At 53.2% G+C, this 15,625-nt stretch overlaps 1 protein-coding gene across 13 annotated transcripts in view; it reads left to right on the top strand.

The window, feature by feature from the left end:
• Nucleotides 1–15,625, top strand: part of ANO1 (anoctamin 1) — a 225,918-nt gene that overhangs the window by 143,146 nt on the left and 67,147 nt on the right. For all 13 annotated transcript variants that reach the window (XM_033205187.1, XM_033205196.1, XM_033205197.1 and 10 more), the window contains 3 exons: nucleotides 4,313–4,354; nucleotides 11,277–11,341; nucleotides 12,688–12,822. In XM_033205187.1, the coding sequence (XP_033061078.1) occupies nucleotides 4,313–4,354; nucleotides 11,277–11,341; nucleotides 12,688–12,822 (242 nt within the window). The remainder of the gene's footprint in view (nucleotides 1–4,312; nucleotides 4,355–11,276; nucleotides 11,342–12,687; nucleotides 12,823–15,625) is intronic.

The raw sequence follows: 15,625 nt of genomic DNA, 5'->3' as shown, positions 1-15,625 counted from the left end.
GGTCAGGAATCATAACTTGTCCTAACTCCTCTTTTATTTATTTTTATTTATTTATTTATTTATTTATTTATTTATTTTGAGACAGAGTCTTGCTCTGTCACCCAGGCTAGAGTTCAATGGCATGACCTCAACTCACTGCAACCTCCACCTCCTGGGTTCAAGCAATTCTCCAGCCTCAGCCTCCCAACTAGCTGGGACTACAGGCGCACACCACTACACCCAGCTAATATTTTGTATTGTTAGTAGAGATGGGGTTTCACCATGTTGACCAGGCTGGTCTCGAACTCCTGACCTCAAGCGATCCGCCTACCTCAGCCTCCCAAAGTGCTGGGATTACAGGCGTGAGCCCCTGCGCCCAGCCTAATTCCTGTCTTCTTGAGGAAGAAACACTGGATTAGACAAATGTAAGGTGCAGGGATCCCGCAGGGCATTCCAGAGGTGTCTTCTCCAGAGGGTTGACCCCAAGGGAAGGAGTCTGGGCAGATCTGCCGCCCGTCACCTGGTGGCCTCCCTGTCAGGGCCTCCTCCTCCCTGTAGGTCCGGAGATTGGGGTGTTTGGGCAGCCCCGTTTCCTCCCTTCGTGTGTTCACACATGCTGTTCCTTCTACAGTCCTCTTCCCTGCCCCACCCCACCCCAGGCAGACAGAAGCTCCCACACCAAACCTTCCTGTTGCCTTCCTCCCCAGCACTAGTGGCTTCTTCCTCCCTTCTCTGGGCCTCGGATGGTCCCTGACCTGCAAAGACACCACCGTCTGACCACCTTTGGTCATCTCAAGGAAGCCCCAGCATTCAGCACTTAATAGGTGCTCAGTAAACATGGTGTTGATTCGGGTTGGACTGAGTCAGTTTGCCTCGGCCAGTGACCTGCTGTTTGGGGAGGTGCCAAGGGCAGGGCTCAAGCCCCTAGATGGTGGCAGTGGCTCCGGGTTCCTGCCCTGAAGCCCTGAGTCTGGAGGAGCCCACTCGTCCCCTCTGTCAGGCTTTCCTCCAGAGGACCCAGCCGGTCTGGCTGTTCTGCTCCACCCTGTGCAGGCTCTGGCTGGGTGCCAGGAAGACAGCCCTGCCTGGCACAGCCCATGATCCCAAGAAGGCAGCCTAGAGCTACATCCATGCTCCTGATTGACCTTTAAGCAGGTAATCCCTGCTGAGAGGTTGAGGTAGCAAAGCCAAAATGTTTCCGGCCCTCCCTGCCTGTTTTGAGTTAGCCCTTTAAGTCTTAAAAGGGAAAGGGGAGAAATGAACGTATTTAATCTCCTACTGTGTGCAGAGCCCTCTGTTTAGAAGGAACTGTACCTCATGTAACCTGTGCGCACACAGAGACTCAGAGAGGTTTAGTAACTTACCTGAGGTCGAACAGCCCCTGTGGAGGAGCTGGGGCCAAAAGCCGTCCCTAGTGACACTCTGCAACTCCAGAGCCTCACTGCATCTCCACCTCATCCCGTCACGGAGGCCAAATGCGTCCCTCTTCTTGGCGGCCACTCCTGAGTTTGTCTTAGGGATTGACTGTCAACAGTTTAAACTGACGCGCAAAACTCCCTCATCAGCTGTTTCTTGTCAGAGAGCCAGCCTCACAAGAATCATCTCCAAGATCCTTGCAGAGAATCTCCTCTTTCAAAACCTTCATTGTGCCTTATGCAGTCATGTGGGGTCTGTTCCCACTTTAAAGATGGAGAAACAGGCTGGAGGGGCTCTGGCCACTTGCCCAGGGGTGCACAGTCCAGAAGGAGTGGAACCCAGAAGCTCTGGGCTGTGGGTGTCAGGTATCCTTAGGGAATATAGAATTTTACGGCCACAGATTTTCCATACAACTGAAGGGCACCCATGCTGCTAAGTACCAAAGCTGATGTTTAAGCATTTGGGGAGGTGACTGGTTCTGGCCTGAGCCGCGTGCACCCATGTCCTTACCCAGAGCACTGACTGAAGGGAAGTTCAGGCTGGCCTCGGCGGCCACGGTGAGGCTCTCACTGCATGCTGTATAGTTTCTGCTTTACATTTTTACTTCCATCTCCCTCACCATGAAGCTGTCCTGCATCCTACCCCATTCCAATCCTGTGCTTACTGCATCCATCCATCCATTCATTCATTCATCGTCAAAAATATCTGGTCGGTTGGGCACAGTGACTCACGCCTGTAATCACAGCACTTCGGGAGGCTGAGACGGGTGGATCACTTGAGGTCAGGAGGTCGAAACCAGCCTGGCCAGCATAGCAAAACCTCATCTCTACTAAAAATGCAAAAATTAACTGGGCATGGTGGCACATGCCTGTCATCCCAGCTACTTAGGAGGCTGAGGCAGGAGAATTGCTTGAACCCGGGAGGCGGAGGTTGCAGTGAGCCAAGATTGTGCCGCTGCACTCCGCTCTGGGAGACAGAGCAAAACTCCATCTCAGGAAAAAAAAAAAAAAAGAGTGTCTGGTAAATACCATTGCCAACCAGATAACAACCTGGCAGAACTGTGTGTGGGTAAGAGTCACGTGCTCCAGGCGAGACCCTGAGGAAGTCTCCTGGAATCAGTGTATCACCTGCCCTGAAAGGACTTTGATATTTATGTCGGCTACTTGGTGACTTTTTGGCTTTCTTCCTGACTAACATCTCCCTGCCTGAGGTCACCAGCGTAGGGACCTCCATATAAATGAGACGTTGCTGGGATCGTGTGGCTGTCTCATCCGTGTAGAGACACTGGGAAACACTAAAAGGGGTCAGGCTTGGGTGGGTGAGGCCCCCTGAAGACTTAGGAGGAAACTGGTTAAACTGCTCTCAGAGCCTCTTGGTTCCAAGACCACCCCACTAGGTCGCTTGCTTGAGTGTGTGGTCAAGTTGTCCCCACCTGGCAGGGATTAGAGGAGTCGTGGAGGTTGCTGGTGAGTGCAGAGGGCACTGGAGAGACCCCCAAGAGTCCCATAGCTTTGTCTGCCTGGATATTCTCAAAACTCATTGGCCAGGCCATGTGCAGTGGCTCACGCCTGTAATCCCAGCACTTTGGGAGGCCGAGGCGGGCGGATCACTTGAGGTCAGGAGTTTGAGACCAGCCTGGCCAACATGGTGAAACCCCGTCTCTACTAAACATACAAAAATTGGGTGTGGTGGTAGTCCCAGCTACTTGGGAGACTGAGGCAGGAGAATCACTTGAACCCAGAAGCGAAGGTTGCAGTGAGCCGAGATCACGCCACTGTACTCCAGCCTGAGGGATAAGACTGAAGGGAAGTTCAGGCTGGCCTCGGCGGCCATGGTGAGGCTCTCACTGCATGCTGTATAGTTTCTGCTTTACATTTTTACTTCCATCTTCCTCACCGTGAAGCTGTCCTGCACCCTACCCCATTCCAATCCTGTGCTTACTGCATCCATTCGTTCATTCATTTATTCGTCAAAAATATCTGGTCGGTTGGGCATGGTGGCTCATGCCTATAATCTCGGAAAAAAAAAAAAACCATTAGCCAGGCCAGGCCAACCATGCCCTGAACCTCGACAGAGCCGCTCCCTTGCTGCTCCTCCCCCATTACTTATGTCAACTGTAGTTATTTGGGGCTCACTGAATGACAGTTCAGTATCATTTTGAGTGTTTGCGAGGGTAACGTGCACACAGCCATAGGCAGTCTAGACCCATGATGTCCCAAGACGGGCTTTCAACCCTTACACCTTTCTCTTCCTTTAGGTTCGAAGGTCTGGATTCAAGTCAGGGTCTGACCAATCTTAGCTATGTGTCCTCAGAAATGTCAATTTGCTTCTGGGAGCCTCAGTGTTTCCATCTGTAAAATGGGAGTGTTGGACTCACTGATCTAGATGACAGTGACCGTGTCATTTACTGTCCCTCTTGGGATGCTCCACAGCGAAAGGGAGCAAGACACGGACTGTCCCAGCAGAGTGGGACATCTGCGCACCCTATTGATAGGACTCTTCCTGCCTCCAAAAGACCCCTTTCTTTTTTTTTTTTTTGAGACGGAGTCTCGCTCTGTCGCCCAGGCTGGAGTGCAGTGGTGTAATCTCGGCTCATGAAAGCCCACTTTCATTTGTGTTTCTGGTTCCAAGGACCTGACCGTGGATCCTCTCCTAGAGTTCCCTGTGTGTCGAGGGAAGAGGCCGCTCAGGCCGTCCTGGAGGCCAACAGGACGGCCAACAGGGACGGGCACGGCCTTTCTATCGGAACAGGGGGCGCACCCGGGCAACCCTCATGCTTTCTGTGAAATATTGTCCCAGGATGATCTAATCGGTGTCAACGAGGGCTGCTGGGGTTTATGTTTTAAAACATTATGGATGTGAGTGCCTCCAAAGCTCCACTGGATGATAAGAAAGTCCCTTTCCTCTTTTTTAACAGGGAGACTACGAGGGTGAAAACGTGGAGTTCAACGACAGAAAAGTAAGTTGATGGAGCGGAGCAGGAGGCGGCTCTGTCGAGGCTGCAGGCATTCTGGGGCGGGGGTGAGTCTGCAGCTGGACCGAGGACTCGCTGGCCTCCAGGGCCTCCCCAGGGCGCTCGCTGCAGGGGGCCGAGCAGCGGATGCCCCCTCTCGCCTTTTCAGGAGAAAAGTCCCTGAGCTTTGTGTGGCTGGTTTGTTCTCCTCTTTCTGATTCTCAAAAGTGCCCTTGGCAGGTGGCTGTGAGCATGGGAAAGGGAAAGCTGTGCTCCCAGAGCCCACTCCTTGCACACTGTCCTTCCCTTATCTTCTCAGGACAATCTGAACTGTGCCTCGGCCTCCAGCTGTCCTTGCTGGCACATGGCCTAATCCCACAGGGCTCCCAGGCAAATAAACTTGGGAACCACTGAGACCAGGTGCACAGAGAACAATGGCCCCCAGCAGCGCGTTGGGGGAAACCTGTTTGATGGTGGTCAATGAAGCATTTCTCAAATTTACCTCACCTGGAACCCTTTTAAATGGATAAGTTGTTGAGTTAGTGTCCCAGGGAACACACTTCGGGAAACACTGGGTGACCCCTTTATTCTTTTTTTTGGGGGGGGGGATGGAATCTCACTCTGTCACCCAGGCTGGAGTACAATGGCGCAATCTTGGCTCTCTGCAGCCTCTGCCTCCTGGTTCAAGTGATTCTCCTGACTCAGCCTCCAGAGTAGCTGGGATTACAGGTGCCTGCCAGCATGCCCAGCTAATTTTTGTATTTTTAGTAGAGACGGGCTTTCGCCATGTTGGCCAGACTGGTCTTGAACTCCTGGCCTCAAGTGATCCACCCGCCTCAGCCTCCCAAAGTGCTAGAATTACAAGCATGAGTCACCGCACCCAGCCAGCCCCTTTATTCTTTAGTGGCTGTTGCTAATCCCTCACTCCCCAAAGCGTCGGTCCCCACCCTCTGCCCCTCGCTCTGAGCATGGAAATTCCACCCTTCCCACCCAGGCTCCCCAGGAAGCTCTGCTCCTCTACCATGCCCCCAAAAAGAACATGTCGCCACCACAGCCATTTGCTCTTCCCTTCCCCTTGGGCCCACACCCGATTCCAGCCTTCCGCCCAGGTCTCCACGTCAGCCTCTGTTCCCCAAATGTGCCCAGCCTTCCCTCCTGGGAAACAGTCCTTCCTAGACCTTGCCTCAATTGCTGGTCCTTCCGCAGGTGGTGGGTAGAGATGCTTCCCTGACAACTTCACAATAGTGGCCTTGTCCCAATTCCCAGGGGCCAGGACCTCTGTGCATGGAATGTTCCTCCTTTTAGCCTCCCCCCACAGGCCCCCATACATGTTTTTAAATCTTTGGTACTTGATACAGCTTGCCTGCCCGGGAGTCCAGATGAAGATGCTATCTAACTTAGCACAAAAATTACATATTTGGTTATTTTTAGTGTAACATCTGGCATCGTCTGAGACCCCATGACTTGCAGAACTCCCCACCCCGATCCTGTTGGAAAAGGAACATCCCCTCCACAGGCCTGTCCTGACCAATTCCAGCCTCAGAGTCCAGCCCCCTTCATTCCTCCGCACCCCTCTGGCGCTTAGCAGATGCCTATCCTCCCCCTAAAGATGCTTCTTCCATGGACACCAGCAGTCCCTTTCTGGCTGAATTCAGTTCTCTGGGTCACATGCCCCTGAACTCTACCCCCTCCTCCCTCTCCTCCATTCTCAAGCCACACTGGCTGCTTTTCTAATCTCAGGATTGCTTGGCTGATGGTCACATCAGTGCCAGGACTAGCTCATTCAGTTACTTATTCATTCAAGAAATACTTACTGTGCACTACTGTGTGCCAGGCCCAGCAAACACAATGTGGGTTTGTCCAGGCCCAGCTGTTTACCTGGAATGCTTCCCACTCCCCATTTAATTTTAGGTCCTAGCAGTGGATACAATGCCTGGCCCATAGGGGTAGTCGGGGAGTAGTAATGAATGACAGTTCAGTGGATGAATGGATTAAGGGATGACAGATGGATGGATAGAGATGGAGATGGATAACTGTATAATGGATGAATGGATGGAGGGATGGAGGGATGGATGGATGGATAAATTACGGATGAGCGAATGGGTGGATGGATGAATAGATGATTGATGGGCGGGTGGGTGGACGGATGGATGGTGGAGAGATGAATGATGGTTGATGGATGAGTGGGTGGGTGGATGGGTGAATGGGTGGATGGACAGATGGATGGTTGATGGATGGGTAGGTGTGTGGGTGGATGGATGGATGGATGCTGGAGGGATGAATGATGGATGATGGGTGGGTGGATGGATGATGGAAGGATGAAGGATGGATGAAGGGTGAGTGGATGAATGATGGATGGATGGTTGGATGGATGATAGGTGGGTGGGTAGGTGAATGGATGGATGCCTGAGGGATGAATAATTAATATGGATGGATAGATGGTTGATGGAAGGATGAATGATGAATGCTGGAGGAATGAATGATGGATCATGATGAATGGATGGATGGATGGATGGACAGGTGCTGGAGGAATTAATGACAGATGATGGGTGGATGATGGAAAGATGAATGATGGATGATGGGTGAGTGGATGGGTAGGTGAATGGATGGATGCTGGAGGGATGAATAATCAATGATGGATGGATGGGTGGATGGATGATGGGTGGGTGGGTGAGTGGGTGGATGGATGCTGGAGGAATGAATGATGGATAATGGGTGGGTGGATAGATGATAGAAGGATGAAGGATGGATGATGGGTGGGTGGATGAATGATGGATGGATGGGTGGATGGATGATAGGTGGGTGGGTAGGTGAATGGATGGATGGAGGAATGAATGATGGATGATGGGTGGGTGGATAGATGATAGAAGGATGAAGGATGGATGATGGGTGGGTGGATGAATGATAGATGGATGGGTGGATGGATGGGTGGATGGATGCCTGAGGAATGAATAATTAATGATGGATGAATGGATGGCCATTGGAAGGATGAATGATGGATGCTGGAGGAATGAATGATGGATGATGGATGGGTGGGTGGGTGGATGGATGGATGGATGGATGGATAAATGGATGGATGAGTGCTGGAGGAATTAATGATGTATGATGGGTGGATGGGTAGATGATGGAAGGATGAATGATAGATGATGGGTTGGTGGGTGGGTAGGTGAATGGATGGATGCCCAAGGGATGAATAATTAATGATTTTTGGATGGGTGGCTGACGGAAGGATGAATGATGGATGCTGGAGGAATAAATGATGGCTGATGGGTGGGTGAGTGGATGGATGGATGGATGGATGGGTGCTGGAGGAATGAATGACGGAGGATGGATAGATGGATGGATGAATGGATGGATGGATAGATGGATGGACAGGTGCTGGAGGAATGAATGATAGATGATGGGTGAATAGTGGATGATGGAATGATGAACGATGGATGATGGGTGGGTGCATGGGTAGGTGAATAGATGGATGCCAGGGGGACGAATAATTAATGATGGATGATGGGTGGGTAGATAGATGATGGGTGGACGGGTAGGTGAATAGATGGATGCCAGAGGAATGAATAATTAATGATGGATGGATGATGGAGGGATGAATGATGGATGCTGGAGGAATGGATGATGGGTAGGTAGATGGATGATGGAAAGAAGAAAAGGAGGGAAGGAGGGAGGATTAGATGGGTGTTTGGGTCCTAACTCAGAGCTGCGGGGAACTCTGCATTCTGCCGCGATGGCTCCACACCATAGCCTGGCACTGAGTTTTTGCCTTTCCAGTGACAGACCCCATGCCTTCTCCATTATTGTTCCCATCAGTGGCAGGAGCCCCATGTGCCTGACCCTGGGTGCCTCACAGGGCAGAAAGGAAAGTGCAGCCAAGGACATTTTCCTGTGCTGAGCTGGAGGGTGGGCAGAAGAGAGTGTAGGGAAGTTTAAGCAGGAGGCAGGTCTGGGCCACGGCAAGGCAGCCATCACTCTCCGTCTGATCATGGGACCACAAACACGTAGGAGTACTTGAGAGTGAGCACCTTCCTCCAGGATCTCGGGAGAGTTCACACCCACACAGAACTAAACCCCGGGTGAGCAAGACACGCCCCCAGAGCTGTCTTTGGATATGCAGAAGGTGTTCTGCTGGGCAGCTGCTGCCTCCTCCTGCCAGGGCACTGGAAGAGCAGGACCACCTGGGCCCTGTGGGGGAGGGGGGTGGCTTGGGTTGTGGAGGATTGACTCCAGGTGTGGACTGAGGTCTGCTGCATCCTTGGGCTGGACTGGGAGCCACAGAGCCCAACATGTCATTCATCCATCCATTTATCCATTCATTCAACAGTCACTTACTAAAAACCCACAGGCCCTGTTGGAGGCATGGAGGGTGAGAAGGACCAGACAAACCTCTGGTGCCTCTGTTCTAGAGGGAAAGGCAAGGGGCAAGGATGTACACCGATTAAAGACTGCATCCATGTCACCAAGGGCCGGCGGCAGCCATGTGAGTCCTGGCAGGGGGTTTTGACAAGAGAGACGCCTGAGGGTTGTTGGGATCCCTCCAGGGTCCAGATGCTGGAAGGCTCCCAGGTCACAGTGACTGAAGCCACCTGGCCGGCCTGGTTCTCCAGTCCACAGTCCCCATGCCTGGACACCCCACTGCCTACTCACCAGGGCTAAGGTGCCACCTTGGAGTCCTTCCAGCACTAACAGTGGAGTCTTTAGTTGGATTTCCTTGCCTTGACAGTGCAGAGTGATTGATGTCACCTCTTGGCAGGAAGAAAAGTCCACCGAGGTCAAGACGTTTATGTAGAAAGCTGGGGGTGGGCCCCCTCCACGTGTCTGTCAGAAGATGGTGGGAACCACTGAGGGTGGGTCCTTCCTCCCTCGGTGCAGAACTGTGTCCTTTCTCCCTGTCCCTATCTCGCTCCCTCCCTCCTTCTGTCCCCATCTCCCTCCCTCACCTCTCTCCCCATCTCTCTATCTCTGTCTCTCCATCTGTCTCTGTCTTTCTCTGTCCCTCTCCTCCACCTCTCTCTATCTCTCTATCTCTGTCTCTCCATCTGTCTCTGTCTTTCTCTGTCCCTCTCCTCCACCTCTCTCTATCTCTCTATCTCTGTCTCTCCTTCTGTCTCTGTCTCTCTCCCTCGCCCCCACCTTTCTCTTGTCTCTGTCTCAGTCTCTCTCCCTCTTTTCCTCCCTCCCCCTTCTCTCTCTCTCTGTCTCTGTCTCTTCATCTGTCTCTGTCTCTCTCTCTCTCCCTCTCTCCACCTCTCTCTGTCTCTCCATCTGTCTCTGTCTCTGTCTCTCTCTGTCTCTCCCCACCTCTCTCTGTCTCTCCATCTGTCTCTGTCTCTCCCTCTTCCTCCCTCTGTCTCTCTGTCCCCTCCCTCCCTCCTCCTCCCTCTCTGCCGTATCTTCCACCTATCTATGGCATAAATCAGCAGCTTGACTCTAGGTGAGGGGAGGAAGCTGCCCAGGTCAGCGATGGCTGCTTTGCTTTTGCAGAGGTGCAACTCTGCTTCATCAAGGTTTGCTGGCCGAGGCCTCCCTATGTACACAGTGAAACTGTGGCCTTTTCATTGTTATCTGCCTAAGGAAACGCACTGACACAGAACCACCCTGTACCTTCTGCGCATCACTAACTCACATGAGCCCATCTGCCTTCTCTCCGTGCCCTGGGAGGAGAGATCGCATCCTTCAGTGTAAAGGAGGAGACAGGGATAGGGGAAGGGGTCTGCCCAGGACTCTGGATTCGGGGGTGAGGAAACCTGCCCAGGGCCGCAGACAAGTCACAAACCCCTCCATAGCCATGCTCGGCTGCAGATGAGGCTGGAGGCTTCAAGGGGCTGTGCAGCAGCAGGCGGCCCCTCTGTGGATTTCAGAAACACGCCCTCCACCTGTGACTTTGGGTGGGGGCAGCCGTGGGTACGCCTGCGCTGTTTCCCCTCCCTGTTTGTCAGTGGGGGTCTCTATAGTGCACAGTCCCAGTGTTACCCTAGAAGAGACGCTCAGGCACGTGAGGCTATGTCAGCTATGGAGATGGCTCACACTCACTTCCCGCCCTCCAGACACTGGGAGGAGTTATGGAGGCTCCAAGGGGTTCCCTCGTCCCCCAGCTGTGATCTTGACTCTGAGTTTAGGAGGCAGCTTGACCCCAGAATGGGCTCTGAACTGAGGAGGAGGGCAGCTGCCCCACCTCTGGCTCCTGGTGGGCAGCTGCTCTGTCCCGGGACAGCCTCTGGGCCCCTTGCAGTACCTACATCCTGCCTTCCCTGAGTGTGACCCTGTCGCTGGGCTTTGAGTTGAGGTCTGTAAAGCATTAACCACCCACACACGTGGGTTTATTTTATTTTATTTTTTTACCAGCAGTCCTAACCCGGCGTCTTCCTCAGGACATCCTCTGCATGTTCACACAAGGCTTCCAATCCACCAAACTCATTACCGTCCCTGCCCAAAGCCTGGGGGGGTAACAGGGTGTGTGTCAATTTCATTTATTTCATGAAGCGCTGTTAATCAGACAGCCCATCTCAGGAGATAAACCTCGAGTATCTTTGCATCCCGTGAGAGTTTTTAAAATTTCGCCACTGGTATTTCTCTGCTCAGAACCCTGGTGGTTTTGTGCCCTTTATAAAGAATGGTTTGGTGTCTGACGGGGACGACCAAAAATCCTAAAGTTGAGAAGCCCTACAGTGTCTGGCCCATTTAGGTCAATTCCAGGTCAAATCACGAAGAGCTCACATTCCATAACCTGCCAGAAGCTCCTTTCCTATCCCCACGTTCACCTGCAAAGGGAGGCCCGCTCTTGCTAGCACACAGCCCACTCTCAGGAAGTGTTTGTGGGATGAGTGAATGATGTCACGGAGGCTCAGTCCCCACTGCTCTGCGTTCCAAGGAGCAACCTCAGAGTGCCACATGGTCACCAACCCCACTGCTTCCTTCCCCTCAGCTCCTGTACGAAGAGTGGGCGTGTTACGGGGTCTTCTACAAGTACCAGCCCATCGACCTGGTCAGGTAAGAACGCGCCACAGCCTGCGGGAATCAAGTCCCTAGTCCGACGGCAGTTGGATAACGTCCGCCAACGTCCCTGTGGGTTTCTACCACTCTGAATATTCAGTACCTGGGAACGTGTTTGAACTCGAAGAGCTTGTGTAGGAAGACCCAAAATGTCCCTGCAGGGCTGAGAGCCTGGGCCAGCGTTAGTTGAAGCAATTTATTCAAATTCCCTGGAGGGTGGACTCTTTTTTGTCACATTTACCATCTCCTAAATTCACTGCCTGGCCTGGCCTCACTGGGCAGCTGGAGGGGTTTCCTGCTTTGAGATGTGGAGGGGAAGGAAAGAGCTGCCTCTAATGTGGAAGGATTTCTCCTCTCCCAAGAGGATCTCTGTCCCCACAGAGCAGGAAGGAGGGGCGGACCAGGTTAGGCAACCTGCCCACCAGAGCTCGGCTGGTAGAAATCCATTCAAGCCATCAAGGTGCCAACCACACTTAATATGAGGAGCAACTGGGTTTCTTGGAACCTCCCGGCCGAGATGCTTTCCAGTCCTTACGCTGAACAGGGCTTGGAATGGAGCCCACAGCCTCAGGGGAAGTACACCCACACCCACCAGCATGGGCCATCACACACAGAAATGCACCCACCTTCCCGGGGCACCACAGAGAAGTGGGGGCCAGGCGTGGTTGCTCACACCTGTAATCCTGGCACTTTGGGAGGCTCAGGCGGGTGGATTACTTGAGGTCAGGAGTTCGAGACCAGCCTGGCCAACATGGTGAAACCCTGTCTCTATTCAAAATACAAAAGTTAGCTGGCAGTGGTGGCTCACGCCTATCGTCGCAGCTACTCGGGAGGCTGAGGCAGGAGAATAGCTTGAATCTGGAAGGCGGAGGTTGCAGTGAGCTAAGATCGCGCCACTGCACTCCAGCCTGGGTGACAGAGCAAGACTCCATCTCAAAAACAAATAAATAAGTAAATGCAATGGGTGTGGTGGCGGGCGCCTGTAATCCCAGCTACTCGGGAAGCTGAGGCAAGAGAATCTCTTGGACCCAAGAGGCAGAGGTTGCAGTGAGTCCAGATCGCACCACTGCACTCCAGCCTGGGCAACAGGAGCAAAACTCCATCTCAAAAAAAAAAAAAAGAAAAAAGAAAAAGAAAAGAAAAAGAGAAGAGGGGAGGGCTTCAGAAAAGCAGAGAGCACCCCCAACCTGATGGGGTGGCCCAGGACCCCACTTTCTGCTTCTCGGATGAGAGAACCAGTGCCCCCGGTTTGAGTTGCTCCTTGCTGGGGAGGGCCCGGGACATGTTTCCCTGCTAGTATTGAATGACAGTGGGCTTGACTCTGCTCTGCTCCCCTGGTGTAGGAAGTATTTTGGGGAGAAGATCGGCCTGTACTTCGCCTGGCTGGGCGTGTACACCCAGATGCTCATCCCTGCCTCCATCGTGGGAATCATTGTCTTCCTGTACGGATGTGCCACTGTGGACGAAAACATTCCCAGGTAGGCGGCAGTCCCTCCTGCCCCCCGCGGCACACACCCGGGAGCCCTCTCCTGCCATCCCAGCTGCACAATTCACAGGGACACTGGCCTCTCACACCAATTCCTGTACACGTGAAACCTCACGCCAAGCCACGAGCCATCAGGAGGGAAGGACATGGTTCGAAGCCATCTAGGAGTCTGGGTGCCCTTCTCAGGCCCATCTGTGCTAGGCTATGTTTTATTGTTAAGAGAAAGGCATAAAACAAACATCTGACCATTTTCACTCTTTGAAGGTTGTTATGGTTTGCTTGTTCCTTTTCCTTGTTGGTCATTATGTGACAAGAAACTTCTTTGTTTCCTTGTGTGCCCGGGAGGTGAGACATGGATGCCAGAGGCCTTGGTGCAGGCTGGCGCTCATGGGAGGTGAGACTTGGATGCTAGTGGCCTCGGTGCAGGCTGGCACTTGCAGGAGGTGAGACAAGAATGCTACAGGCCTTGGTGCGGGCTGGCACTCACAGGAGGTGAGACATGAACACTAGAGGTCTTGGTGCAGGCGGGCACTCGCGGGAGGTGAGACTTGGATGCTAGTGGCCTCGGTGCAGGCTGGTGCTTGCAGGAGGTGAGACATGAACGCTAGTGGCCTCCGTGCAGGCTGGCGCTTCTGGAAGGTGAGACTTGGATGCTAGTGGCCTCGGTGCAGGCTGGTGCTTGCAGGAGGTGAGACATGAATGCCAGAGGCCTCAGTGCAGGCTGGCGCTTGTGGGCTGTACCGTAGGTTCCACCTGCCCAGCTTCCTAAGGCTACCTGCTTCCCTTATCCACACAGCCCCAGGAAATTCTGCAGGAACTGTCCCATAAGGGAGGATTGCATCCCACAGCATAGGCAGGCGTCTGAATGTAGATCCGATGTGCCTTCTGCTGTTCACCAAGGGTATGTCAGATGTCAGGGAGCTCAGAAAAGAAGGCCCAGACCTGAGACAGCAGCTCCCCCAGGTGACTCCAGAACAAGAGTCCAGTTGTGCCTGGTGCGGTGGCACATGCTTGTAATCCCAACACGTTGGGAGGCTAAGGTTGGAGGATCCCTTGAGCCCGGGAGGTCGAGGCCACAGTGAGCCGTGATCTCACCACTGCACTACAGCCTGGGGAAACAGAGTGAGGCCCTGTAGCCAAAAAAAAAAAAAAAAAGAGTCAGGTTTTGAGAAGCTCAGCCTCACTGTGCAGAGCCCCTCTGGTGCTTTTGTAGCCATTTCTTAGATCTCCTGACACGAACCTAAGGATAATTCCAGGCTTCCAACCTCTGGCAGGGTCTCTATGTCCACAGGCAGCGCCTTCAGTGGGCAAACTGCTCCACAAAGAAATTGACTGTAAAGGGAAATTTGGGCTGGCCCTGCCCTGCAGGGGCTCAAAGTCTCAGAAAAGTCCTAAAATGTTAGTCTGGTTATTTTTCAAACCACTCCTGCCAAGTACCTCTAAAGCAGAGCTACAGTTTGGAGAATGTATCAACTGAGCCTGTCTGTAAAGGCACAATCAGTCTTAGCTAGGAAAGAAACTGGCTCTTAGCAGCACAAAAAGACCATATCTGGTCAATTTGTGTTTAAATGATGTTTTGATACATGAATAACACCTAAAATATTCCACCCACCCGGAATTGAGGCTCTGAGGAATCTGGCTTATCTCCCCTTCGGTGCTATTTGGTCCTAGGCAGGAGAAAGGGTTTCCCTTTGTTAATATGATATGAGGTCCTGGGCACTTGGATTTGGTCGTGGTAAAGCTCAAGGTAGCCCAGATTTGGTGGGGAGTGTAAGGCTGGCTTTAGGCTAAGAGCTCAAAGCCAGAGGGGAACGGTGAGTGCAAGGTGGGGATTCTCCCCATGACCCCCTGGAGGAAGCCTGGGGGACCTCCATCTTCCTTCCTTCCTGCCCTTGGAGGGTGGCCTCAGCAGGGAGGCTCTGCCAGCCCCGGGGTTGACCATGCCAGCTCGGCCCTTCTACCACGTGGTCAGAAATGCAAACAGCAGTTACTCAGGATTCAACTGCTGTGGGCGGAGATGAGACCAAAGCCAAGACCCCTGCCCAGTAGGTGACCTGGAGCGAAGCGGGAGGTGCGTGCTTCCTGCAGCTTCCGCCCCATCCCCACCAAGCTTGCAGGGAAGCCGGTGCTCAGCGTGGAGCCACCTGCCGCCCTTGCACCTCCAGTCCTCTCTGAAGAAGAGAGCTTCCTGCTCTTTGTGTTTTGGCTAATGGCGGTGAAGTGAGAGGCGGAGGGGGATTTAAAACCATCAGAAAAAGGCTTCTTGTTGGGCTGGTGGTGTTTGTGCTAGAAGCTGAGGCGGACAGGGAGGAGAGCCCAGGAGAGCCGTAGGGCTCACGGGCAGGCCGTTGGTATACACCTTGGCCCTCCCTGTCCCCGATCCCACTGCCAGCGACTCCAGGCCACCCTCGGGCCAGGTGGTCACTGTGGCCTGGGCCACATGCTGGCAATGACGGGGGTGGCCTTCCACGTGCCTGTTCTCTGGGAGAGGAGCTCACGTTGTGCCCAACTGGGGATGTCCTGCCCCCACCCCCCAACACTCTGCTTTCCTCTGCCCTCAAGAGGCCCTCAGAAGAGAGGAGGCTGAGTGAGGGGCACAAGATAAAGCCCGAAAGGCCGGCTCCTGGCTTAGGTTTAGAACTCACTGCTGCTGCAAGGCACTTGGCTATTGCATGACGATGACAACAGCATTGATGACCACATGATGGCTGAGGGGTGCCAGGCACTGTTCCAAGGGCCACACTTGTTTTGGTTGTTGGTTGTTTAACCCTCCTGACAACCTATTAACACGGCTT

Source organism: Trachypithecus francoisi, unplaced genomic scaffold (assembly GCF_009764315.1).
Source record: "Trachypithecus francoisi isolate TF-2019V2 unplaced genomic scaffold, Tfra_2.0 Lachesis_group8, whole genome shotgun sequence".
Taxonomy (NCBI): domain Eukaryota; kingdom Metazoa; phylum Chordata; class Mammalia; order Primates; family Cercopithecidae; genus Trachypithecus; species Trachypithecus francoisi.
Note: the sequence above shows the minus strand (reverse complement) of the source record. Positions and strands in the feature narration are given on the sequence as shown.